Below are 26,619 nucleotides of genomic sequence, written 5' to 3'. Positions count from 1 at the left end.
AGTTAAATTGTCACTTTGGACTTTTTTCCAAGTTTAGTCCCTGGCATTTGCCGTTAAAAGGATCACATGGTAATAGATAAGAAAGACCTCTGAGCTCTTGGGGTGATGTTGCCTGTCATAGTAGACAATACTGACTTTCATAGATCAAGAGTCTGATTCACTGTAAGATAGCTTTGTTTGTGGACCCTGCATTATTTTGAGCAAGAATGAAATGCAAATGTGTGGTTTCTAGTCCGCTGTTTGCATGAGTTTTTGTTTGTTTTTTAAAGTAGTTCATGCTTTCATTTCCCTATGATGCCAATATCTTACTACAGTTATGAGGAACTAAAATAACAAAACATGGTGCTCTTTCCTTCCGTAGCATGGAGCATGTGTAAATGCAATGGATCTGTGGCAGTTTACTCCTCTGCATGAAGCAGCTTCCAAGAACAGAGTAGAAGTGTGTTCTCTCTTGCTCAGCTACGGTGCTGATCCCACGTTGTTAAACTGCCATAATAAAAGTACTATAGACTTGGCCCCAACACCACAATTAAAGGAAAGACTGGCATGTAAGTACAAAGAAAGTGTAAGATACGTTTTCAGTTTTCGTAAGATATCTACATCTGTTGGGCTGACAAGCAGTATTGGTAATTACTGCCTGCCTTGCGTCTCCCAGATCCTCTAGTGTGCATGTGATAATAATACATTTATATTTGTACTTTGTCCTTCCCTGGTCAGCTCAGGACAGCTGACAACACATACAAAAACTAGCATACAATTTAGGTATTAAAACATTCTAACATTAAAAAAAAACCCTTCTCTGGATAATTTTACCCTTTCTGAGGGTCGACCAGAAATTGGAAGGATTTATTTTTTTTACAGATGGGTTGTCAGGCTAGGAGGTCAGTGTCTATGATGTTCTTTCCTAGCCTGGTGCAACAGCTCCATCTTGCAGACCCTCCAGAATAAAGATCCCAGAGAGCCCTGATCACCTCAAGCAGAGCATTCCACAAGGCCAGGACTAAGGTCCAAAAAAGCCCTGGCCTTGGCTGAAGCCAGTTTTATCTCTTTGGGGAGTAGGTAGGGGAAGAGGTGGTCGTAGATACAGGGGTCCCAAACCATTTAGGGCTTTAAAACTGAGAATCAAGACCTTGAGCCTAATCCGATCTCCAGTCTGGAGCGGAGGCAACTAGGAGAGCTCAGGTGTAATATGTGCTCTCTACTGGGCCCTTGAGAGGACCTGATTTTCTGCATTCTGGATCAGTTAGAATTTCCGGAGCTGCTTCAAGGGCAGGCTTGCATAGACAGAGTCAAAGAAGTCTAGTCTGGAGGTGATCATTGCGTGGATCACAGTGGCTTAGTCAGGCCTCAATAGATAAGGCGCAAGTTGTGCCCGGCGAAGATGGTAGGACATTTGGCAAGCGACACTTGTGAGTTGGGCCTCCATAAACAGGATCATACCCAGGCTCCTGTTAAATGGACACCGTCAAGAGCCAAGAGCTGCATTGCACTATTCTTAGTATTCTGACCTAGCCAAAGGCCCTCTACCTTAGTTGTATTTAAGTTCAGCCAAATCCACTTGAGCCAATCTCACGGCCTCCAGACACTTAGCCAGAGAATCTAAGGATGTCAATGAATGGCCACCCATCAACAGAAATAGCTGGGTATCATCAGCATACTAATGGCAACCCAGTCCGAAACTCTTTACCAGCTGGGTGAGGGGACACATGTTAAATAATATCAGGGAGAGAATAGCTTCCTGCAGGACTCCGCATATCAGGGCCTGCCGCTGGGAAGTTCCTATTATAGAAAAGCACAACAGTACTATGTTTTATTGTTCTTATTACTGTTTTTAGGGGATTGGTTTTATGTGACCTGCCTCAAGCCTCCGGGGGGAGGCAGGATATAAATTTAATAATAATAATAATAATAATAATAATAATAATAATAATAATAATAATAATAATAATGTCAGTGGTTGGCCTGCCTCTTGAGATTTTGGGGATAGTTAGCAGTGTGACACTGAGTGTAGCAGATCAGTTTTGACTTGTATGACTGCCTAGTTCACAGAAATGCTAATTTGTTCTTCTGAATTGTAAATGGAAATAAAAGATCCTTTGTCTTCCACCATTAAAATGTTGTGTCAATCATGATTTTTGAAAGTTTCCCATACAGTAGAGAGATTTCACTTCACTTCTCTGCTTGGGTAGAGTGTGTGACAAAGTGTTGGTAGGAAAAAAGAATACCTAAGTAACTAAGAGTGTTTTATGAAAGCTTTTTTCATAAGATTAAAAAGAATACTGCTATAGTAGAAGCAAAATATTCTCATGATAATATTTATTTATTATATTTATATTTATATATTGCCACTCTCAAATGTCTCGCAGTGGTTTACAAAGTCAGTAAAAACACAATAAAACCCCCTAAAATACCCATTAATACATAACCAAGATGACGAGCAATAAAATACCAATCCCCCCCGTTCAGCATGTGGGTCAGTAGCTCTCTCACTGGGAGTGAGGATCCTTCACTAGTCTCATTAAGAGATCCTCTGATGGTAACACGAAGGCCCCAACCATATACCTGGGAAAAGAGCTCCACCTTGTAGGTCATGCGGAAAGCTGACAGCTTGGACAGGGCCCTTTGAGATTATCACACCATAAAGCCTGTTTCTCTTTCAGATGAATTCAAAGGACACTCACTACTACAGTCTGCAAGAGAATCTGATGTAACTCGTGTGAAAAAAATCCTCTCTCTTGAGATTATAAATTTCAAGCATCCCCAGACTCATGAAACTGCCTTGGTAATACAAACAGAGTTCTTGTTATAACTAAATTGATTATACCAGCATCAGAATTAGATGAGTTTTAAATTTATAATTTGGGGGGGGGATAAGAAAAGTTAAACATAAACTTACATTTTTTTCCAAAAAATTCTGAGAAATTGCACTTGTCAACTAATATGAAGGCCGTTGGTAAGCAGTTCTGTGGTTACAGTAGGTAATACAATTCTTTAGAGGATATCAAAGCATTAAGGATTACTAATATATGCTATTATGTTGCAATATTTGTGCAAAATAATATTTGAGCAAAATAATTTTTGGCACATTAGATCAAGTTTGCATGTGAAAGATCTAAAATTGTGCAAGCATCAAAAAGAGTTGCACTTTGAAATGGATTTATGTTGAAATTAGGTCAGATAATCTATCTTTGAAATAAAATGTACTATTAAAATTGTTGGGATTTTCTTAATACGTATAGTATTATGTTTTCATGGAATGGTGTAGTTTTTAGCCACTTGCCACAGCATTGCTGAGCCATATCCTAATGCTTGGATATAATATATATTTATAAAAAGTCTCACAATTCCGGTGCATCTTGATGTTCAGTTTTCATTGCAAAGTAATCAGCAAGTAATGAAATTATTTCATATTTAAATAGCACTGTTCTGCAGCATCTCCATATCCCAAAAGAAAGCAAGTATGTGAGCTGCTTCTAAGAAAAGGAGCCAACATCTGTGAGAAGACAAAAGAGTGAGTTAATGTGTATACGTTAATAATAAACAGTCTGTCACAGGTCTAAATAGGAAATGTCATAATTTCTCTCTCTCTCTCTCTCAGCTTCCTGACACCCCTCCATGTGGCATCAGAAAAAGCTCATAACGATGTTGTTGAAATTCTTGTGAAGCATGAAGCAAAGGTCTGAATTACTTTTAATACAGTTTAATAGGTTTTGCCAGGTATTGAAAAAAACTTCTCATATTTCTTTTTAAATTTATTTTATAAATATAAATGTGTACCTTCTGTGTCTACTTCTCTTGTCATGTTCTGACTGCTGCACAGAACATGACAAACGTTCTTGGGAAACCGTTAAGAGTATTTGGGGGGATTTGTTAGCTTGCCTGTGCTTCCTTTGATCAGAAAGTGATTGAGGGAGAAGAAACTCTTGTTCTCCATCCCAAACAGGTTGATTGTGTCGTGAGACAAATTACCATTAAAAATTGTTTCTTGGAGATAGTCTCAGTTTTTGTGCAGCTGTAGAATTCTGTGATCTCTCTAGGTCAATGCGTTGGATAATCTTGGCCAGACATCTCTGCACAGAGCAGCCCACTGTGGTCATCTGCAGACCTGCAGGCTGTTGCTGAGCTCTGGTTGTGATCCGTCAATTGTGTCGCTGCAGGGATTCACAGCCTCTCAGATGGGAAATGAGAGTGTTCAACAGCTATTACAAGGTAATACACAAAGTGCTTGTGTGCACTGAGGGTTTCTTTCTTTTTCTGTTAGGTTGGCTGCATCAGCCCCCTTAAAGAGTTTAACTGATAGAGAAGGAGGATAATTGAATTTGAGAATTTGGCAAGAGTAGACTCCAAGGAAGAGGTCTGAATAGTTGGTTTATCCATTGAACACACAACTAATCTCCTGACAAAAGTTTTGAGGGAATCTCTAAACAGAAGCCATAGTATCATGATTCCTTTGAATTTGTCCAAAATGGTTTGGTTCATTAATCAGGGAGGGAGGCAAGACAACAGATATTCATTTTGAAGGGGGTATTAGCACCCTGTTCTCTCTGAAGTCCTTTCCAAAACATAATTCCTTCTCCCTTTCTTAAAGTTGCCTCACCTAATAAAGTTCTGTCTACAACTGTGTATGTATATGAAACTGCAGGTTTCAGTTACCGATGTTATTATTTGTGCATCCAACTGGTAGTGTTTAGCAATAAGTATGTATTAAATGCTGATGGAAGTTTATTTTAGGAAATAACATTGCTTAAAATGTTGACTTTCATTTATGTCAACAATATTCTGCTGTGCTAATAGAGATTTAAGAATATAAATTCCTGTATTTGCTGAGATGTGCTGAATGCAAGCCTGCCTCACTTCAGAGATACCTGAAATGCTGAGCAGTGACTAGGATTAATTTGGTTCACTGTAAATGCAACCTTCAGCCTAGTATAGCTAACATTTGTAGTCAGCATGAGAACCTAGACATGTATCTTTCCTAAGGATACGTGTTAATTAGTATATTTGTCGTTGCACAAGTTTATGCATAAAATTATTTATTTTCCAGAAGGCATCCCTTTAGGCAATTCAGAAGCAGATCGACAGTTGTTGGAAGCTGCAAAGGCAGGAGATGTGGACATAGTCAAAGTAAGGTTTTAGCTGCAGTGTATTTTCTAGCTCTGCACGCTCTGCCGGCTTACTTCTACAGTAGTTTGTTCTCCAGTCTTTTTAGAGATAAGATAATGATGGAAATAATATGGTGCGTATTAATTGCTGTGCAGTATTTCCTAGGGAGTTTCTGATTTTGGAATATTTGATTTTATCATCTTGTGAGGCAGCTGGTGTACTAAATTACTGAATTAGTCATCTGCTGAAATTTCATTTAAGGCAGAGTACAAAAGGCATACTATGATATAACTTGGTATGTAATATACAGCTATGAGATTCCTGCCACAGTACCACAATTGAGCAAACTTTTTTATGGAAGAATTTGGCTTATCTTTGGGAAATGTGAGCATATGATATGCACATTAAAATAGGCTTATTTTTGCCTACATGCATGCTATCATGCTTTATTTTCCATTTTATCATCTACATGTGGTCCTTCGACTAATTGGAGGTGGGCCCCGAAGGACGCCTTCTCTCTCCCCCCCCCCGACCCTTTACTTCATCCCCCCCAGCCCTTTACAACACACTTCATTGTTGTGGCGTGTCTGTATCTTATTTTGAAGGGATGTTTAAACATTACCATAGCGATCAGAGAGCGTTAGGGCAGTGGTTGAGAGTAGAGAAGTAAACTACCCCCCCCCCCCCGGGCCTCAGTAAAAGGCGTTGACTGGTCCCCGGTGAGTGATCCCCAGCGTTGAGTGGTCCCCGGTGATAAAAAGGTTGGGGACCACTGATCTAAACAATACAAAGAAATGTGGTTGAGTAGTAGTTGTCCTATCTTCAGAGTAAGAGGGGGGACTAACCCAGGTGGCAGGACCAGATAGCCGCCCAAGTGACCCACACTGGAATTTGTGACGTCAGATTGCTGGAGGTGGCATTGGAGGAGATCTTTTTCTCCTCATGCCTGTGCTGGGGACTGAGAATGAGTTGCAGCCTGCAGCCATGCCATCATACCTGGCTCCAAAAGCCAGCACAGAGTTGAGTCTACCTAGTTTACAGCAGGGTGGCAGTGGGTGTCTATTGCAAAAAAAGACAGTTGTACAATCTTACAAACAAGTACAAAACATATTAAAAAGTTGGTTTTCATTTATAGTATATACTGTATCTAAAATATTAGATCTTCTTCCCTCGGAAAGGGAGTCCAAGAATTTAAGGTTTGGGTCCTAAGCCTTCTTTCTTCTTGCTCCTGTTCATCTGTTGCAGAGGCAGCTCTTCACTGCATACCATGTTCCTCTAGTACAACACACTTTGCGACTCATGAAAGAAATTGTTCTTGTATGAGTGGAAGTGCCTAAACACCAAAGCATTGCCTTCACAACAGAAAAGGGTGCGACGCAAGTAGAAATAAAACTTAGGGTTCCCAGCCTAGGACTGTCCAGGCAACACTGGGATAATCACAGAGATGATCTGAACATTACATTTAGGATACCATTAGCACAAGGAGTTGCCTTCTTCATTATTTTGTCTTTTGGAAAATTCCGAGGAAATATTATTTTCTTAGACTTGAAGAGAGTCTTATTTAAATACATTTTTTTAAGCAATTGGAAATAGTAGTGGCCTTTTATGGTTATATGGCAGCCGCCAAAAGTAAAGTACTAAAGCTTAGAGATGAATCAGGATACTTTGGTGTCTGAGGTGAAAAGGGCAAAGTGGCAGTCCCCTTACCACCAAATAAAAATATTTGTTCTATTAATACCCAGAATCTGCCGTGGAAGGAAGCTGGTCCTGTTGAAAAATCATGTGTAAAGTAAACAGAGTCTGGAGGAAACTTTTAGTAATTAATCTGTTCATGCAGAAGGGTAATGATCTGTGGTTCTTTTTGCTTTTTATACCAATAATAATAATGCACTTCTTACCTGTGTTTTGCAGAAGTTATGTACAATACAGAGTGTGAATTGCCGGGACATTGAAGGGCGTCAGTCCACACCACTTCACTTTGCAGCAGGATATAATAGAGTGTCTGTGGTTGAATACCTTCTGCAGCATGGTGCTGATGTTCATGCAAAAGACAAAGGGTAATATTCTATTAGGTGATTTTTAGGATTTGCAGATGCCTTACGTATGTTAGGAATCGAATACTTGAATTTTACAGACTGACAGTTCCTAGTCTCTTGAGATTCATATCTAAGTGATGCATGGGTCTCTGTGACTGTCATATATACTTATATACCTCATATATACCTCAAATAGACAGTTACCAGTAAGCTGTTGAGAGCAAGGGGGAAGGTTCCTTACCTGGTTCCTTTCTACTGGTGAAAAAATATAGTCTAAATTCACCCTTTAAAACATCGTTTAGCTAGTTTGTGTATACACATTAACTTCAGGCACTCTCAGAAAGATGATTTAAGTGTTTTCCCTTGAGGTCACTCATCCACTCCTGGTCTACTCTGTTTTGTTGCTGTACAGTTGCAGCTGGCATAGTTGGGGTCTTCTGGCTGATATCCATCCCAGAAAATGAAATTGTGTAACTTTCAATGGATGTATTATATTCGCACTGACTTTCTGAAGTATGTGATCTAAATGTTTTTACTTGTCTGTACAAGGTCTAGGGTAAGGTAGATTTGGTAGGGCTACAACGCATAGGGCTGTGACACAAATCTTAATTTCACTGTTGGATTGGAACAGACTGTGCAACAGAGACTTCAAAGGCCTGCTGAAAGGGAGTGGGAAGGGCCTTCTTAAAAATTCTGGAAGATTTTGTCTTTGTAATTCCCATTTTGTCTTTGTAATTTCAGTATTTTCTATAATGTACTGAATATGTTGGCTAGGCAAAGATTTCCTGCTGGCTGTTTGATGCAGATGTTTCTGAAATCTTTTCAGAGGCCTTGTCCCTTTGCATAATGCCTGTTCTTATGGGCACTATGAAGTGGCTGAACTGCTTGTTAAGCATGGTGCAGTTGTGAATGTAGCAGATCTGTGGAAGTTCACTCCTTTGCATGAAGCTGCTGCAAAAGGGAAATACGAGATTTGTAAACTTCTGCTTCAGGTATGTCGCATACAAAGCTGAAAATCATACTGCATTTCAGCTCAGTTGGAGTTTTTTTGATGTTGGTATTAAAATAGTATTGATCCTTTGTATGTGCTTATATAAATAGAAACTGACATCACCAGTAGTTTGTTGTGCATATGGTTTCCTATTTTGCATTTCCCCCCTTGTTTTATATGCATTTCTGTTTTTTCTTTTTTGGGGTTTTTTTTTTGATGAACAATAGCATGGGGCTGACCCCACAAAGAAAAACAGAGATGGGAATACTGCCTTAGACCTTGTCAAAGATGGTGACACGGATATTCAGGATCTCCTTCGAGGAGATGCGGCTTTGCTAGATGCGGCAAAGAAAGGTTGTTTGGCTCGGGTGAAGAAATTGTGTTCTCCTGATAATGTAAATTGTCGAGATACGCAAGGTCGCCACTCAACTCCTCTGCACTTAGCAGGTTGGTGTTTTCAGGTGTCACAATACTACATCATTTGGTAATGAATTTCTTAGGAAAATGCAAAATCTTGTTGATTCAAACTACTACTGCGTCTGATTAATATATTGGTCTATGATGCACTTGTTAAATCATTGTACAGGGACAAGAGAAATAATCATGTTTGGAAGAATTTAATAATAGCCTGTTATTTGACTTTCCCAGGCTTGCATATGTACCTTGTATATTCCCTGTGAGACCTTTGGGCCATCTAGCCTAGTGCTATCTACTCTGACTAAATGCTGCATGACTCCTTTTGGAGTTTTTTCTCAGCGCTGCTTATCTGTGATCCATTCTACTGAAGACACAGAGTATAATTTTCGGACTGATTTATAGCCATTGCCCTCAAGGCAGTTCTTACTGAGTTGCATGCATTAATTCTTACCCTGAATGAAACTAACTACCCATTGCAGTCATTAGAGGCACTGCTTTGGGTGTCCCCACCATCTGAGGCTAGACTGGGGGCAAAAACCGAAAGGGGGAGAGGACTAGAACTAGAACCAAAAAAACCCAACAGGACCTACAAAGGTTTGTCTATATTGTTATTAAAATTATATTTTATTGTGCATAGTTTAAAAAAAATAGGAATTAAAAACATATGTCCATAGTGCTATTGCAAACCATTATGCTATGCATTATGTGAACCAAAAGACTGACACGTTTCGGCGCTTATAGGGCCTTCTTCAAAGGTCTGGTTTTAATACACACCAATTCTTCACTCATTGCACTACGGAAACACACTGTTGAAAATGTTGGGCAGTCTTTGGAACAGAGCTAATGATTGAAAACTAGACATCTTCTTTCATTAAGTGGCTTGGATACTTTACAACTCTTACTTTGGAGCTTTTATTGGCTGCTGTATGTATTTAATATGTGTTAAGGACTGGTATATGTTTAAAAAATTAAAAATTGTGCACAATAGAATTAATTATAATTTTAACAACGATACAGACATTCAACCTTTGTAGGTCCTAACTGTTAGACTGGTAGCAACCCAGGAAATGGCTTTCTTGGTCATGACACCAAAACTCTGCAAGTCCATCTCCAAGGGGATGTCCATCTCTATCTTGTCTTCTTCCAGCTTGGTGAAAAAATGTGATGTTTGATTAAACATTTCTTTGCTAATGTTTGTTTTTCCTCCTTAAATAATTTTAAGTCCGTTTTAATATTTTGGTTGTCCTCTTTAAATAGTATTAAGGCATTTTAATACTTTGATTGGCTGTCCCTTTGGGACCCTAAATTCTATGGAAAGGCAGTATACAAAAGTTGTATTGTAATCGGTTTTTAAAAAATGAGTGAGAGACAGAATTCTATATTTTAAGAAAGCTGGGGGGGGGGGAGTGAACAGTAGAGGTTTTTCCCCCTGGAAATTTATTTTTAGCTGATTTTGTATTAAATGTTTGAATTTTTGTCCCATTGTCTGCAAGCTGGCTACAATAATTTGGAGGTTGCAGAATACCTGTTACAACATGGAGCTGATGTTAATGCACAGGACAAAGGGGGCCTGATTCCACTACACAATGCGGCATCCTATGGGGTAAGTAGTTTATAATCTTTGGGAGCTATGATATTTCTCAAAATATATAGGATTATATATGCAGGCCTTCAACCATTTTAGAAGATGTCCATTCTATCCCATAATTAGTTTCATTACTTGCACACAGATTGATGTAGCTGTCAAACTTGGAATGTTCGGTATATAAGAGCATAATTTTACTTGCAGTAGCCATTCAGTAGTGTTGAGATAACTTACAAGGTGTGTTTTGGGGACTGTTTTATCCATTTTGGTGTATTTTTGATCCTGTGTTCCTGCTCAGGTTTGCTTGGGAGGAAACGGGGAATGTGTATTCTGCATTTACCACAGGAAGCAATGAGTAATCATTGATTTAAGTCAGGATCTTGTTCCTGCAGCAAAATTAACCCAGTGGAAAGAGAGTTTGTCTTCTTAGATGAGAGAGGTCTCCACATTAAGTACATATGTGATTAGTTTTCTTCATGGTGAGAAAAATAGTTTGAGAGCCTCTCAACCCCATCTCAATTCAGGTGCACTGGCTTTTCCAGATATGAGAGCAAAAAACGGTTAGAAATGGTTTCTGTTAGTTTCATTGCTTCATACTGATCAGGGTGTTTGATTGCTGGGAATTCCTGCAGGAATTTTTATCAGCAAATGGCTTCTGTACTATTTCCTGAATACAATTGGATCTGTCCTGACACCAAACTTGTTAACAGGAATAGTACACCCTTAAGTGCATTTCTTCTGAATTTTTAATGGAGTAGAATGTTGTGTTGTAAAAGAATTATTTCTTAAGATCCACGCTGTGGGTTGAAGATGGATTAACTTTTCCCAGTGCCATGTGTACACGTTGGAAGGCTCACCTGTGTGAACAGCTCTGTGGTAGATGTCAGCTTTCAAGGGAGGTGTATCTGATCCTTCAATGGCATTTGCCTTACAGTAGAACTGTTACCTACTCGGTGTTGCAATTAACTCTGCTTGTGCAATGTCTGATTCAATTAGCTGAAATACTAAGATACACTATTTGCAGAACAAGTACTCTCGGTTGTCTGTTGACTCGGCTCACTAATCCCTGCAAAACCTGAGTGGATTTATTTTCTGTTCTAATCACCATCACGGTGGGTAACTGCCAAGACTGTGCTAGGCTAAAAATGTTGACAAACAGCCCTGGCATTATACACATTATATTCGGTTCTGATGAAATACATACAAAGGGATTAGATGAGACCAAGGTTTGCAGCTCAAGTTTCAGTTGAGACGTGAACTCACTGGGTGGCCTTGGGCAAGATGCTATCTCAGTGTCAAGCAGCACTGGGTTAGTCATATGGGAAAACCAGTGTTGACCCTGTTTATGGGAAGGTTGGAAGAGTTACTAAATTGATTTATAAGGAATACTTAGCAGAAAGAGATAAATATTTAGGAAGATGTGGGGCAGAATCTCGTATATTGGGCCACTTAGAATCAGGCATCCTGGGCTCCGTTTCCCTAGCTTATGGCTGCTGTGTTAAATGGGATGTATTCTCAAGTGTGTAGAGATTGCAATCTTGGGTGTAGATTGAAAGACACTTAATGTGACTTTGCTGTTGGTCCTGTTCTTTCATCAACACCCCCCCTCACCCCTATGCTAGATAGTAAACACATGTAGTTCTTTCAAGTTAACAATCAGTTTGTGTGATGTCACTGTTTTGTATTTCTGTAGTGCAATTCAGGAGCCAGAATTATCCAATATTATGTTATGTAGCACCTTTAAGAACTTTCGCTTTGTCACATCGGTTTGTAACTTAGGTAGAAGATTGTTCCACCAAGATTTTCACCAAGATTTTAAGTGCCTTGTTGGTACTACAGCCCTGATCATATTGCATTGTTTATTTTTTATTAGTGTCCCTGTCTGTTGATTGTATTGACTTTACCTGTGTATTCTTTCTCAAGTCCCAGTGAGGAAGACAGATTATAATATAATTAATAAGTAATAAAATGGTGACCTTATTGATCGTTGTAATTCTCTGGGAAGTGTGGAATCCCTCTCTAATAACTTGGCCATCTTCCATTAATGATTATTACAACTACTGATTTCCAACACTAGTTATAAACAAATAAAGCATAACAGTCTACTTTGGGCTCCTCTGAGAACAATGTTAGTATTGCACCTGCAGATGCCTGCAGGAATCCACATTGGATTGACAGGTAGCTTTGGGAAAGATGGCATTCATCTGCTTAAAAAAAAGGATTCTTATCCTTTGGCTTTTATGCTGTTGCTATATAAGTTTAGTGCTGCTCATCCTTAGCATTTGAGAGAAGTTGCAACTTTCTCACTATTGGCTTGGTTGGTCCAGGAGTGTGTGTGTGTAGATGGGTTGTGTCTTGAACATATAACTGCTACCTTGTATTTAGTCAAACTATTGTCTGCTCAAACCTGCCAGGTCTTTCATATCACATGCTGCTGAGGCTATTTAACTAGAGATTCTGTAATTGGAGATACTGTTGACTGAACCTGGGAGTTTCTGCATGTAAAGCAGATTCTCTGTCACTAAGGCACAGCCCTTCTTCACCCCTCTTCCCACAGGGATAGAAGAATAATACTAGAATTAAGGGGGGCGGGGGAATGCCTGTAGGAAGATGCAGTAAGAACAACTACTGAAATAGGCATTGGAAATTTATTCTGAGAGAGGATGTGGTTTTGGATATCTCTTTGCACAAGTCAGGTTTTCAATCATTTATTGTGAGAGACATTCACAGCCAAGGAATAAACTCACTTATTGTCCTGCACTGCCCTCTTGCAACATTTGCTTCCTTAGGAAATCTAAAGAAAGATAGAGGGGTATTTTATTCTGCATAAATTTATTTTATTTTACAGCATGTAGATGTAGCAGCCTTACTTATAAAGTATAACGCTTGTGTGAATGCTACGGACAAATGGGCTTTCACACCTTTACATGAAGCAGCCCAGAAAGGAAGGACACAGCTTTGTGCCTTATTATTGGCTCATGGAGCTGATCCTACTCTGAAAAACCAGGAAGGACAAACGCCATTAGACCTAGTCACTGTAAGTTTGGGGAATTTTTTAGACGTTTGTACTAAACTTTAGTTGTTGGTTGCTGGCCCAGGACATAAGATTTTGGAGTTTAAAAGCTTTATGGTGGGTCACTTCATGAAACAAAATTAGATATTCCTCCAGTAATATTGAAGATTGACATAAGGAATTTGGTCTGGTTTCAGATTTTTGAAATACATTTTTCCAGAGAAGGAAAAGCAATGGCTGTGGAATTTGAGCTCATTTATTAATGTGTTGCTTGGAGCTTGGGCTACTAAAATGACATCTCTAACCAATCCCTTTGATGGAGCTATAACTCACAAAATTCTGTGCAGCTTACCCACTTATGTTTGTCAAGACAGCCAGGAGCTTGATAAATGTCTGGTGCTATAAGTAGAAATGTAATTTCCAACACTTTATACTGAAGCAGTTTTGCGTTAAATGTAAACAAAGTCTTGAGACACTTTAGATGTTACTGTGGCAGGAGGTTTTGTAGGCAGCAGCCTGTTTCATCAGAGGCCTTTGTTGTACAGATTAGCATGACTGCTGTTCCAGAGTGTATGCACAATTAATTTAGAATGCTTGTTGATAAAGCAAATATGACTGGCTAGTTGCATGTCTGGAAATGGCTTATTCAGTGTATTGTTTAAGGCAGCAGCATTGCTTGCTCAGGGATACCCTAGACCAGGGGTAGTCAACCTATGGTCGTCCAGATGTCCATGAACTACAATTCCCATGAGCCCCTGCCAGCAAACTCTGGCAGGGGCGCATGGGAATTGTAGTCCATGGACATCTGGAGGGCCGCAGTTTGACTATCCCTGCCCTACATGAGGATTATCAACCAATTGTAGAATATTTCAGCATGCTTTTTTTTAAAGTATGTGTGTTTATACTCTCAACTGGGCTCTGAGATTGGTTATGATGTACACAGGTTATTTTGTGTAGAGCTGCCCTAGAGATTTATGGCTGTCTGTGGATTTTAATCTGGATCATCCTTAGGTCTTTGTGCTGAACTTTACACTGCCTTTTGCATTGGAGCAATTATGCAGACGGAATCTCTAGACCTAAGCAGTGACAGTACATCTGAAAACACTTTTATAAAGAGTTTTATATTTTAGCTTTACATTTTTGTTACAAATACATTTGTTACAAATACATTTAAAAATAAAAATGTTATTTTTAATCAGCATAGCCCTGTTAAAATACTGATTCAGATGTGTTGCTGTGTTGATCTTAAACAGCAGAACAAAGTTTACAGGGGCCCCTTTAAGGTATAAGGTATAAGCTTTTTGTGTGCATGCCCATGAAAGCTCATACCTTGAATAAAACGTTGTTGGTCTTAAACGTGCCACTGGATTCAAACTTTGTTCTGCTGTTAGAAGACTAGTACATGGGAAATGCTTAAGTTGTTTCTATTCTTTTTCACATATGAGTGTTTAATTATCTCATTTTTTAATTCTCAGGCAGATGATGTTAGCGCATTATTGGCAGCTGCCATGCCTCCTTCTGCCTTGCCATCTTGTTACAAACCTCAGGTTATAAATGTATCTCAGAACACGGGATCTTCAGCTGATTCGCTTTCCTCTGTTCCATCCAGCCCTTCTAACCTGTCAGCTGCTAGCAGCCTCGACAACTTGTCTGGTAGCTTTTCTGAGCTCTCAGTTGTTAGTACAAGTGGGGCTGAGGGGGCTACTGGCTTAGAGACAAAGGAAGGTGAGTTTTGCTCTCTGACACTGAATCTGTTTGTTTTTGCAGATATAGGATTCTTTAAGAACTATAGAGATTTCAAGCAATTATCAGCACTCAATGCAGCAACATCATGTGATGTTGAATGGAAAATTTATCTCAGATATGGATGTCTTTTTAACCGTGTTTCAGATATGGTAGTGATAGTTTTGACAATCAGCCATGATTCTTTGAACAATATACTTCCTGTGTGACAAGCTCCTAGATTAAGAGAGACAGTAAAATGGTCATTTCAGCAGCTAATCATTCCATGCTTCAGATGTGTAACATTTTTGGGGGCAATTTGATTGTCATTGCATAGTCAAGGCTCTGGGAGACAAGGTTGTTTCTAATCAAAAAGGGTTTGGAACAAGACAAATATGTTATTTCATTTTATATGCCACTAATATATGATTTCCTCTTCAGTTTCAGGTGTAGATTTCAGCATAAATCATTTTGTGAGAAATCTTGGACTTGATCATTTGATTGATATATTTGAAAGAGAGCAGGTAGGTAAGCCATATTGATGTGGAAACTAAGCACACAAGTTGTATATTTTCAGGAGCAACAGAAGTAAAATCAGAAATATGCATCTCAGTTTGAGAAGATGACCTCTATTTAGGATAGATTATGATGATTTTGAGATTCTGTCCTTATATAACCGAAAACTAATCCATGTAGTATTCATAGGTTATATGGTGATTTTAAAATACCTTCTGACAGCGACTGGTTGCAATTCGCAAAATTTCTGGTAGTCTTGCATTCGTCTATTAATGCTACAGTAAAGCATACTAGCAAAGACAATTAGTCGAATCGTACAGCTCCTTTCCACTAATGAGAATAGAATTGAAGTCAATTGTTGCATTTTGTCTTTTTTCCTTTACTGCATTGTTTCTAATGCTTGTAATCCATTTTTAGATTAGTTAAGGAATGCTACTGTTTATATTGTTTTTATTGCATCGTTTCTTAAATGTTGTCCTCTGTCCTGAGTCTCAACCAGATGAAGGCTCTGGTGTTTGTGGAACAAAGTTGTGATTTTTTTTTTGTGAGAACACTTAATACAAACTAAGTTAAAGATGGACTTTCACAAAGAGCCTATTTTTCAATTGGTGGAATAAACAGGCTTCTAGTTATAGGTGAGGATCCAAGAATCCACATAGATAAGCTTTTGAAGGACACGTTTTATGCATAAAACTAAATAAGAATTATTTCCCATAATTTCAAACTGTTACTTAAACTAGAATCATTTTTTTTAAAAGGCCAAATTTTACAAGCTAGAAGAGATCCAAGAAAGGTTTTATTGAGAAAATTAGAATGTACTGTTGCTTATATAGTAGTTTTCCTTTCTACATGTAAACTTAAGGGTTGGAAATGACTGGGTGTTAAGGATACCAACTTCAGCTGGTGCCCAGAGTCCTCCCAGTATTACTTTGTGTAATACACCTTGAGACCAAGTGAGAAAGGCACACTATAAATGATGTAAATCAAAATTAATAACTGATCTCTATATTATAGAAATCTGTTTCTCTAGGGGAAATGGTGCCTTTAGAGGGCAAATTCAAGGACAAACAGAAATCCTAGGGTTGGGTACAGATGCTCTAGGACTTCCACAACTCCTGTGCTATGCAGTAGAAATTCTGTGCTATAGCACAGCATTGAGAGTAGAAGCTACGAGACACTAAAGGTCAGATGCTGGTTGGGGAAGAGTGGGACTGCCATTGGCTGTCATCCTTCTATAGACTTTCAGTTTGAATTTTTCCCCTTAAAACTGAGGAAAGGGTGGATTTTGAGGGTTCTTTTAAAGATTGAATCAAACATAACTAGATACATAAGAGCAAATGCATAGGATCATAGAGTTAATAGAAGTTATGTAAAGAAGAGGAAAACATATCTGAGGTGGGAACTTTCTAGGAGGAAGTGACTTTACAGGAAAGGTAGGAACTAGCCTTTGATCATGATGTGACTTCACATACCTGCTGAGCTCTAATCTCAGGCACTTCACCTAGAAGTTTCCTAAGCTAATGATTTTCCTTCATACAGCAGCCTAGATTTTACATATTACATTTCATATATATTGTTATTCTTTTTAGATAACATTGGATGTACTGGTTGAAATGGGGCACAAAGAATTAAAGGAAATTGGAATTAATGCTTATGGACATAGACACAAAATAATTAAAGGAGTTGAAAGATTAATCTCAGGACAGCAAGGTATGTTGCACTGCGTTTCTTTTCTTCCTTCTCAGATTTAATAAAGTATGAAGTATGTAGATTGATGCCCTTTTGTTCTTAACTGTTTGCTTTATGATACTGTTAACATTTATTTAAATCCTAATCTTTTAAAGACTCACCAGTGATGTAATCTGTAAGTCAGTTGTGTTTATGAACCGGATTTCATTATAGTGGAAGCATCTTTTGAAGAAGTGATCAGCTAGTCAACCTTGGAAGGATCACTAATGATTTTATAAGAAATGAGGATGCTCCATAAAACGAAATAAGAAAGTGCCTCTTGGTTCTTCTGCAGCTTTGGCTGTCAAAGTTTGTTTTTCACAAACCCCTTTTACATGAACTCTACAGAGTATAAAGAGTAAAAGACCCTGTGTTGAGATATTTCATTTATTGTTCTTCCTGTGTTCTATTTGAGATAGGCTGCACTATATTTTATAAATTGATGCAATCTTCTGTGATTGTAAATTTTTCCCCCACCTGATTTTTAGTAATCTTATGTCTCCTTATGCATTTTGAAATGTAGAAACTCAAAAGCAAGATTCTTGGATGTCATAAGATGCATTGCACTTTATTTTTGTCCTGTCAAAATGGTTATTTTAAAATTGGGCTTCTTAAGTTTAAATATTAGCTGAGGTTATTGTTTTACATATTACTCATAGGTCTTAATCCCTACCTGACTTTGAATACTTCTGGAAGTGGAACTATCCTCATAGATCTTTCTCCTGATGATAAAGAGTTTCAGTCCGTGGAAGAAGAGGTATATTATTAGATTCATAGTCCTGCAGAGAAAAACAAAAAGCTCTAGTGGAGTGTTTGACTGTATTTTTACAGATTTTAATGAATTTAGATTTCATTTCATTGCCTTAGCTCAGTGGTTCTCAATCTGGAGGTCGAATGGCCCTTACACAGGGGTTGCAGCAGGGCAAGCAGCTTGGCCGTGGGGAGGAGGGCGCCATCCAAACAACAGCCTTGCGGGATAGATCGAGATAGAGCGTTCATCTGCTGGGAGCAGCAAAAAAGAGCAAGATTGGCATGGTGGGACAAGAGGCAGAACTGAACTGAGAAACCCCGGGGGGAAAACCAATTTATATACAATCATGAACAATGGATCTTCACGCCATTGGTCAGTTTCGGTTTAATTTCTGTGAAAGAACACTTGCATCATTTTATGGCTGGGGGTCACCACAACTGGAGGAACTGTATTAAAGGGTCACGGCATTAGGAAGGCTGAGAACCACTGCCTTAGCTGCTTCACTATTAAGCTTAGTGTTCTTCTCCATTTGAAAAAGTGTATATAGATTTTTTTTTATTTTAAAAGAACAATGGGCAGACATGCAGAACAGAAAATGATTATATATAGCAAATCATAACATTTAAAGATTGCTATTAATTGTATAATATATATTTATACACAAAAAGCAAAAGAATTCTCCCTGGCTTCTTCTCATCACAATTTATATTTAATAGTGTTGTACTTTGTCTATTTGTTTAGTTAACAATTAATAGTTTACTTTAAATATTTTATAACTAAACTATTTTACCACTACATTATTAAATTTAATCATTACTGCTTATTCCATGTTAAACATCTTATCGCCCCACATATTCACCTTAGCATATTAACATATTCACTAATATTAATTAACTCATATTATTATACTGTAATCCAAAATGTGAACCAGTATACCTGAGTCTCCGTGTGAATCCGTTCACTTGGATTGCTTTAAAGCAGCCACTGTGTAGCTGCTTCTCATTTGAATCCAGTTCATTATGCTTGGGAGAAAAATAATAAAATCCATTGTGGTAGTATAGATTGGTTGAAGCTACATTGCATTTGGAAAGCTAAACAAGTTTTCATTGCACTGCTTAATGCTTTGGTTAGAGATTGCCTTCCCTACTTTTCAGATGCAGAGCACTGTTAGAGAACACAGAGATGGTGGGCATGCTGGTGGGGTTTTCAACAGATATAACATCTTAAAGGTAATGTACAGATCTCTCACCCAGAAGTCATTGTTTGTGCATTTTTAAGATAGTTACCTTCATGGATCTTTGATATTAATAGACACAAGTCATATGTGTAGTAGTTAGGAGTGCAGACTTCTAATCTGGCAAGCCAGGTTCGATTCTACATTCCCCCACATGCAGCCAGCTGGGTGGCCTTGGGCTCTGATAAAGCTGTTCTGACCGAGCATTGATATCAGGGCTCTCTCAGCCTCACCCACCTCACAGGGTGTCTGTTGTGGGGAGAGGAAAGGGAAGGCGACTGTAAGCCGCTTTGAGACTCCTTCGGGTAGAGAAAAGCAGCATATAAGAACCAACTTTTATTATTATTCTATGTCTTAAAATATACGGTATAAATATAAGTGTGTTGAAGACTTTATTAGTATCCTTGAAAAAAACAAATTAAGAAATAAGCTCACTGATTAAGTAAAAACGAAAATGAGGTTTTATACCTAGGAACTCGTTCTATTGTTTCAATAAAGCTTTCGTTATTGTCAGCTTGAAAAACATTTTCTGGACCCCACCAGATGTCAGGAAGCACAGTATCCAGCAGGGCCTCAGCCTTCCCAAGCAGTGTTGCCACCATCTTACTTGGGTTCAGTTTCAATTTAGTCATGCTTAGCCATTTAGCCACAGCAGTCAAGCAGCAGCTCAAGACATCTACCATGTCACCAGGTGATTTGGATAAAGAAATATAGAATTCGGTGACATCAGCATATTGGATGACAGCCAACTCTAAAACCACAAATGATTACTCATAAGGGCTTTGCATAGAGATTGAATAGTGTGGGGGATAGGACAGGGCCTTATGGAACACCACAAAACAAATCCCAACCTGATGACAGCTGGTCTTCAGCACCAGCCCTTTGAGGCCAGTGTGCAAGGAACAATTTAAAGCAATCCAAAGCACATGCCAACTCCCACATAGGCCATTGTAGTACCATTGCAGCCTTATTAATAAATCTGTCTTCTTTTTTGAGTGAGTGTTGTATTTGTTAAATAAAGCCTGATAGACATTTTCCAGGTGTGAGTCCAAGGAATTAGAACAAATGCCATTTCAGTGAGCTTAGCTGTAGATGGTAGACTGTATGGTGTCCACTGAGCAATAGCTGGAAGTGTGTAGGTGTGTATTGTATGCTGGTCGTTGGGTTTCAAGTACAAGATATTACTTACCTGTTCAGTTGTATCCTGAAGTTAAGCTGTTCTGTGGACTAGGCCTAGCTAAGGTTGAAACGGGGTAAAAATATTAAGACAGGTTTTATAGTGATGTTAATTATGATGATGAGTGGGGAAAGGGATTTTATTTTTGTGTCTGAAACAGTTACAGGTATCAATTCCCTCTTATATATGTTTAATAATGAGTACAAGCTTGTAGATGTGCAGTTCCAAATGAACACTGATTATAAAATGGTTGTTATAATTAAACTGGCTGATGACAACAAAATGAAATTCTTATGACTTTGTGGGGGGGGGTTCTTGTTCTAGATACAAAAAGTGTGCAACAAAAAACTCTGGGAAAGATATACTCATAGAAGGAAAGAAGTGTCTGAAGAGAATCATAATCATGCTAATGAAAGGATGTTATTTCACGGTAAGTGCTTTACATTTATGTTTAGAAGGCATGGACTTTGTGTTTTGCCCAGTCCGCCTCCTGTATCTGGAGTGGGAGGAGTCTGTAGAGTAGAGGGTCACAGAGGTGGATCACTTGATAACCCACACCAGCCTCTGGTTTTGTTATTTATCATTGGAAACTGAAATCAGTTAAAAGAATCCTGAGTCAATCAGGGCTCATAATTTCTTCTTCCTGTGTTGGCCCATGCAAACTCAGACAAAATTATTTAGACAACTAGCCTGTGTTTTAACAAAATGTCCCAAAACACCTGTTTTAACAAAGCTGTGTACTTTAAAAATAGCTGTGGAATGGCACAAGCAGACTTTTTTGGATAGTGCATGTCACCAACACCAGAGCCCCCATGGTGAAAACCCTGCATTTCCATGGTTTTAAATACAGAGAGTGTAAAGTTTCCCAACAAGCACAGTTAGGAAAGATTAAGTACATTAAGCAAAGATGTTTGGCAATAACCTCCTGTAGCTCAGGATACTTAGAATAGCAAGATTGAGAATCAGCCTCCGATATTTGCCATCTTGTTAATGTGCAGTCTGTTGGGTTGCAGTCTGCTGCATCTCAATCAGCCATAAATACACTTTGTCTTGAGGCAGGTATTAGTGGTATGAGCTAGTCTGGGTGATTCCAGGGTTCATTTCCACCCACCACCCAATTTAGTCCAAAGTAGTGCTTAGCTGATAGACCTGTTTTAATGTCAGGCCATATCCAGATAATGCAAATCTGAAGCAAACTTCACTCCTGTTGTAATGTGGCAGTATTATTAGGCATGGTTAGGCCTTGGTTCCAAAACTTAAGTATAATAATTCTTATTAATAATATAAACGTATTATTGTAATCGGTGTGGCACACTATTCAGTATTAACAATGGCAAAAACAGCGTTTTGTATTTTAATGTGCTTGCAGGATCCCCTTTTGTGAATGCAATTATTCACAAGGGTTTTGATGAAAGACATGCCTACATAGGTGGAATGTTTGGAGCTGGCATTTATTTTGCAGAGAATTCTTCCAAAAGCAATCAGTATGTGTATGGTATTGGTGGTGGTACTGGTTGCCCAATACACAAAGAGAGGTCTTGTTACGTTTGTCATAGGTAAGTTCCAGTAATTTTACGAACTGTATTAAAATTGGTCAAAGCTGTTCAACACCTTGCATTTTTTAAGCTTTAGCTTTTCAGTTTAGCTTTTGCTATCACCTTTACATCAGATAAACACATACATGTATAAGCCGTTACAAATTCATTTCAATATAGCAAACATTGTCCATGGCAAAAAAATAAAATCAGGTTCCTTCCCTTCTTCCACTGCTTGCAGTCAGTCACTGCTTGCAGTCATCTGTTTATACAAATGAGCTAAGTTTGCTGATGAATCCAAAATCATTGCATGTGATCTGCCTAATAACATTAATTTCCCATTATCAGAAAGCTAAATGCTTTTAGCTATTCTTAAGGTTTGGATTCAGGCTGAATTTTCTTTTAATAGGAGGCACTTGTTTATTTCCCTTCCTTGTACTTCTGCAGCCACTGATTGCTTCCAAAATGCTACTTCTGGGGGGACGGGAGACACTCAGGAACAGCATGAGGGGCAGATTACTGGAAATCCTCCTTCTCAATTAACAGAAAATTTAGTCTGGATCCAACCCTAAGTCCACTTCAGATAATCAGTTAAAGTTTGTTTAAATCTGGTGCACTACAGCTGTTCTCTTGTAAGTCATACTTTTCCAGATTATCATTGTTAAAAACAAATAGAAGGGTTTAAAAAATAAAAAGGCACCAGCCAAGATGATATCCTTGAAAACTTCAGGGTTCTGTAAGTTTGATTTTTTATCCTGTCTACTTAATCAGAGGCTTGCCTGGTAGGGTAGCCTAATCTTGGCCAGAGCATTTTTATTTGTATTTATTTCATTATTGATCCCACCTATCCTGCCCAGATTCTAAGTGGAGAACAAAGATTTCTAAAAAATCAGACAGCAAGGACCTTCAATAAACAAGGAGTAGGACTCAGGCCATATGTTGTTTGTGCTTTATGTTATTGTCATTTTAAGGCACGAAAATGCCAATGCAGAAAACAGACAGAACATATCCATCTAATAGATTGTTGTCGTCGTCATACAGCTGATTTAAATTATTTGTGAGTGCCAGAAAGAGGCTTGCAAAATGTGCTTGTTAGTGTCATTGCTTGGGGACTCAGCTGAACTGAACTCTGCTAGTTAGCAGTTCAGGATAGTTTCACCGAAGCCATATGAGCTTTTTCTTTCTGTCTTTATTTATATGGAATACTTATTTATTGCCTTACCTCAGTTACGTAGCATCCAGTATGGCTTCCAATACAACTGGAAGCCTAAAAATAATAACAATATTAATAAATATTTAAAATCAGAATATCATTGGCACTGGTACATTTTATAAAAGGAGCAGCAAATCATAGAAGTAATTGTGCTAAGTACTGTGGCGGCAGCATCCTACCTACATAATTGTACATGTTTAGAATCTTAGGTCATCTTTCCAAGTTTTGCCCAACATACTTTGCAATACTCAACAAACACAAATACTAAAAGCCACGAATAAAAAATAAAACAATAAATGCAATAACAGTAAAGTGCTATCAAATACTAGAAAATTTAATATTTGTGCGGCACCTAAACGTACTTGTTAAGTTGCACTAGCCCCCAGCCTCGCCTCTCCATTTCTAACTAGTATAAAGGTCACTGTACATACAGCAGTGCACAGTAATCAAGCAAGATGAGGTTGGAGCATGACCAAACTGAATGCTCATCAGTCATAATCCTGTGCAGTGAATCTGAGAGTGAGAGCTGAGACCCCAAAAAATGGCACACTTGGTTTCAGTAAGATTTTACATTGATATAAAAACTACATGTTCCTTTTTTCTTGGCTTGCTTTCATATTTTAAATTGTTAGCTTTTTCTTTTTTTTACTTTCACGCGTTATGAGTAAAAGTTTGGTTGTTTTTTTAATATAGGCAGTTGCTGTTTTGCCGTGTTACTTTGGGCAAGTCTTTTCTTCAGTTCAGTGCAATGAAAATGGCTCATTCTCCTCCAGGACACCATTCAGTTACTGGTCGGCCTAGTGTAAATGGACTAGCTTTAGCAGAATATGTCATTTACAGAGGAGAGCAGGTAGTGTATTTTTTGTTTTCTTTTCCAAACCTTGGTTTTTCTTTAAATTTGCAAGCTTGTTCATAGCTCTCTTGGGGTCTGTATCTTTGTCTTTCCATAAGGGAACTAGATTTTCAAGGCTCAGGGTTCTTCGCTTCTTCAAAATTAGCACCTCAGCCATTTTTCCTTATCAAGCAATTATTGTTCATCTTGTGCAACAACTCTGTGATATGTTCTTGAAAAGAGGAAAGTATAATTAATCTCACCTATCTTTCAGGCCTATCCTGAATATTTGATTACTTACCAGATTGTGAAGCCTGAAGCCACCACAGAAGCTTGAAACAGCAAATGTTTGGCAAAGAGATCAAAGTGAAGAGTGTACTGAATTGCTGAAAAATTGTATCCCATCCCATGGGCATTGTGGCCGAAAATGTGAATAAAATCTAACATTTTGACTTTGGTAAAGCTTTAATAAATGTATAGTAAGTTTTCTACAATTTCAAAAACGTTTTTCAGCACTTTAACAGATCTCATCCCAGGTGATACTGGTTTTGTCTGTACTAAATTATATAACAACAATTAACTTGAACTATGTTTTCTATATGCGATTACAGTGAAATTTAAAACTGTATTGCAATACAGGAACTCATTTTACTAATACTGTGTTCTTTAAAACTCTACATTTACACAGAGTCATTTGTAAAACTGTAAATAAGAGCTTTTCTACTAGCTTGGTATTTATTTACATTGTTTTGTAATATGTGTGTGTGTTAGAATTGCAGCATATGCAATTCTTCTTCCAGTCATTGCATTAATCATCTGCATTTCACCACATACAGTGGGTTGAAGGGCCTTGTGAGTTGCCAGGTCTTGTCAGTCAGGAAGAAGTGCCCAACATTCAAACACAATAATGATGTTCCAATAGATGTTCATAAAATAGCACACATTCCAGTGTACTTGGATAGAACATTCCAGTTCCTGAACAAATCTACCAGAGGTTAAAATTTTCAGTTGGCAGAAGTGAGCAGAGTAGCTATCTATCCACAGTGCAGCTAAATTTTGGGAGTATATTTCATTTGAAAGCAGTGTACTTTATTTTTCTCTTTTATCGATACAAGACTAGAACTGCATTAATTAGCTATACCTAGTTAGCCAGCTTCCTGTGAAAGTTATGAACCTGACAGTGCAGTCCAGTGCATTTATTCCTCTCTAAATCCCATTGAGTTCAGTAAGCTTAGACTAGAGCAGAGGTGGCCAAACTGTGGCTCTCCATATGTCTATGGACTACAGTTACCATCATGCTGGCAGTGGCTCATGGTAATTGTAGTTCAGGGACATCTGGAGAGCTACAGTTTTGTCCTCTTAGGCTAGAGTAACTTTTGATAGGATTGCATTGTGAGACACTGGCAACTTCTTAACCCCCTCCCCCTTTTCCTGCATTCTTTATTCATTTAGCTCCATGTAGAATGACCTAATCATTTCAAAGACATTGTGTATATATAATCATACATAATTTCATTCTAATTTTAAATTATATTTTAATTGGCTTCTTCAGCGTATAGGATTCTGACCCATGCTATAATTTGATTATGAATAATTATCACATAGTTCAAAGAGAGTCTGCCAAGACTGCTTGAACAGTCTTGTTCATATTGTGATGTCTTAAGTAACTGTAGTGCACATGAATGAAGTCAGTGCATGAATTGTTCCAAAATCATGTGGGAACCTTTATTAACCCACCACATGATGCACTTGCTGCTCCAGGCAATACAGACTGAATATAAAAGGGGTCTAATTTGTATGGTACTTTTTTGCAGCATGTTTTCCACTCCCTAGCTTTACCAAATGGCCAGATCTGATGTTCATGCAAAAATCTATGATTTAAGCATTGAGTTATTAGTTTCCTTGCTGAAGAATTTCATTCTTCAGGAATTATTATTTAATATGATGTAAATTACAGTGGTATGGTAGCATTTTAAATGGTACCATAAAGTTGGTTAGAATTTTTTTTTAAAAAATTGCATGACATATCGTCACTTTTGAAGGTAGAATGGTTTTGAGATTATGTTGGCTTGAGGTGAAATCCTAGCCTCCTGTGCAATTAGCGTTATGCTCATCTTGAAGTGTCTTCTGTGTATTGTACCACATTCCATACCATTCAACCCTAAATAAATTTCATTTTCACGCTTTTGATAATACGGTGTTATGACTGCAAATCTCTCTATATATATATCTAAGTATACTGGGCAAGAATATGGGAAATAGTAATTCCAATTATGATTGTATAATTAAAAACAATGTACTGTATTTCTAGCCCTTCCATAGTTGATGGTGAAGCCTCTGTATAGTTGAAATGTGGGTTGATGTCTCAGTTCTTGCATTGCCAGAGGGGAAAATTTCATTAGAATTCCCAAAAACATGATTTGGAGTGGCATATGAAAAGAAATTGCTTGCTGTCATTCCCACTAAGAAATGCCACTAGGAACATGGCATTGCATACACACTGTCCAGAGAATGCCTCCAGCATATTTCCTTTAGAATCTGTTCTTTCAGAAAATCCCCACACACAGACATGCATACATACACACACACACAAAAGGCCAGTATTTAACTGTACAGGGTTGTTGGAGGGTTTTGTAACAGCAGGGGGCACCACACACTGACATGTTAGCATCTGAATGATGGGTCTGGGGCAGGAGATTTTGCCTGTGATAAAGACATGATCTATGCTGTGAGAGCTGATTGGTATGGTATTTCCCCCCCAATAAC

General features: G+C 38.2%; 1 protein-coding gene across 3 annotated transcripts in view; it reads left to right on the top strand.

Moving 5' to 3' along the window:
- The window catches only part of TNKS2 (tankyrase 2), a 38,373-nt gene extending 12,327 nt beyond the window's left edge, over window positions 1-26,046 (top strand). The window contains exons 8-27 of one of the 3 annotated variants that reach the window (XM_077350311.1): window positions 362-548; window positions 2,661-2,782; window positions 3,420-3,511; window positions 3,599-3,677; window positions 4,038-4,209; window positions 5,045-5,124; window positions 7,015-7,160; window positions 7,966-8,131; window positions 8,358-8,577; window positions 10,041-10,150; window positions 12,981-13,169; window positions 14,621-14,870; window positions 15,309-15,391; window positions 16,973-17,093; window positions 17,771-17,868; window positions 19,017-19,091; window positions 20,598-20,703; window positions 21,643-21,829; window positions 23,715-23,871; window positions 24,128-26,046. In XM_077350311.1, coding sequence (XP_077206426.1) covers window positions 362-548; window positions 2,661-2,782; window positions 3,420-3,511; window positions 3,599-3,677; window positions 4,038-4,209; window positions 5,045-5,124; window positions 7,015-7,160; window positions 7,966-8,131; window positions 8,358-8,577; window positions 10,041-10,150; window positions 12,981-13,169; window positions 14,621-14,870; window positions 15,309-15,391; window positions 16,973-17,093; window positions 17,771-17,868; window positions 19,017-19,091; window positions 20,598-20,703; window positions 21,643-21,829; window positions 23,715-23,871; window positions 24,128-24,190 — 2,703 coding nt within the window. In that variant the 3' untranslated portion in view covers window positions 24,191-26,046. The remainder of the gene's footprint in view (window positions 1-361; window positions 549-2,660; window positions 2,783-3,419; window positions 3,512-3,598; window positions 3,678-4,037; window positions 4,210-5,044; window positions 5,125-7,014; window positions 7,161-7,965; window positions 8,132-8,357; window positions 8,578-10,040; window positions 10,151-12,980; window positions 13,170-14,620; window positions 14,871-15,308; window positions 15,392-16,972; window positions 17,094-17,770; window positions 17,869-19,016; window positions 19,092-20,597; window positions 20,704-21,642; window positions 21,830-23,714; window positions 23,872-24,127) is intronic. The other 2 variants (XM_077350313.1, XM_077350312.1) reach the window with 2 other exon arrangements.
- The last annotated feature ends 573 nt before the right edge of the window (window positions 26,047-26,619 follow it).

The sequence above is a fragment of the Paroedura picta genome, chromosome 8, assembly GCF_049243985.1.
Source record: "Paroedura picta isolate Pp20150507F chromosome 8, Ppicta_v3.0, whole genome shotgun sequence".
Lineage (NCBI taxonomy): Eukaryota > Metazoa > Chordata > Lepidosauria > Squamata > Gekkonidae > Paroedura > Paroedura picta.
The sequence above is the reverse complement of the archived record's forward strand: the minus strand, read 5'-3'. Positions and strand labels throughout refer to the sequence as shown.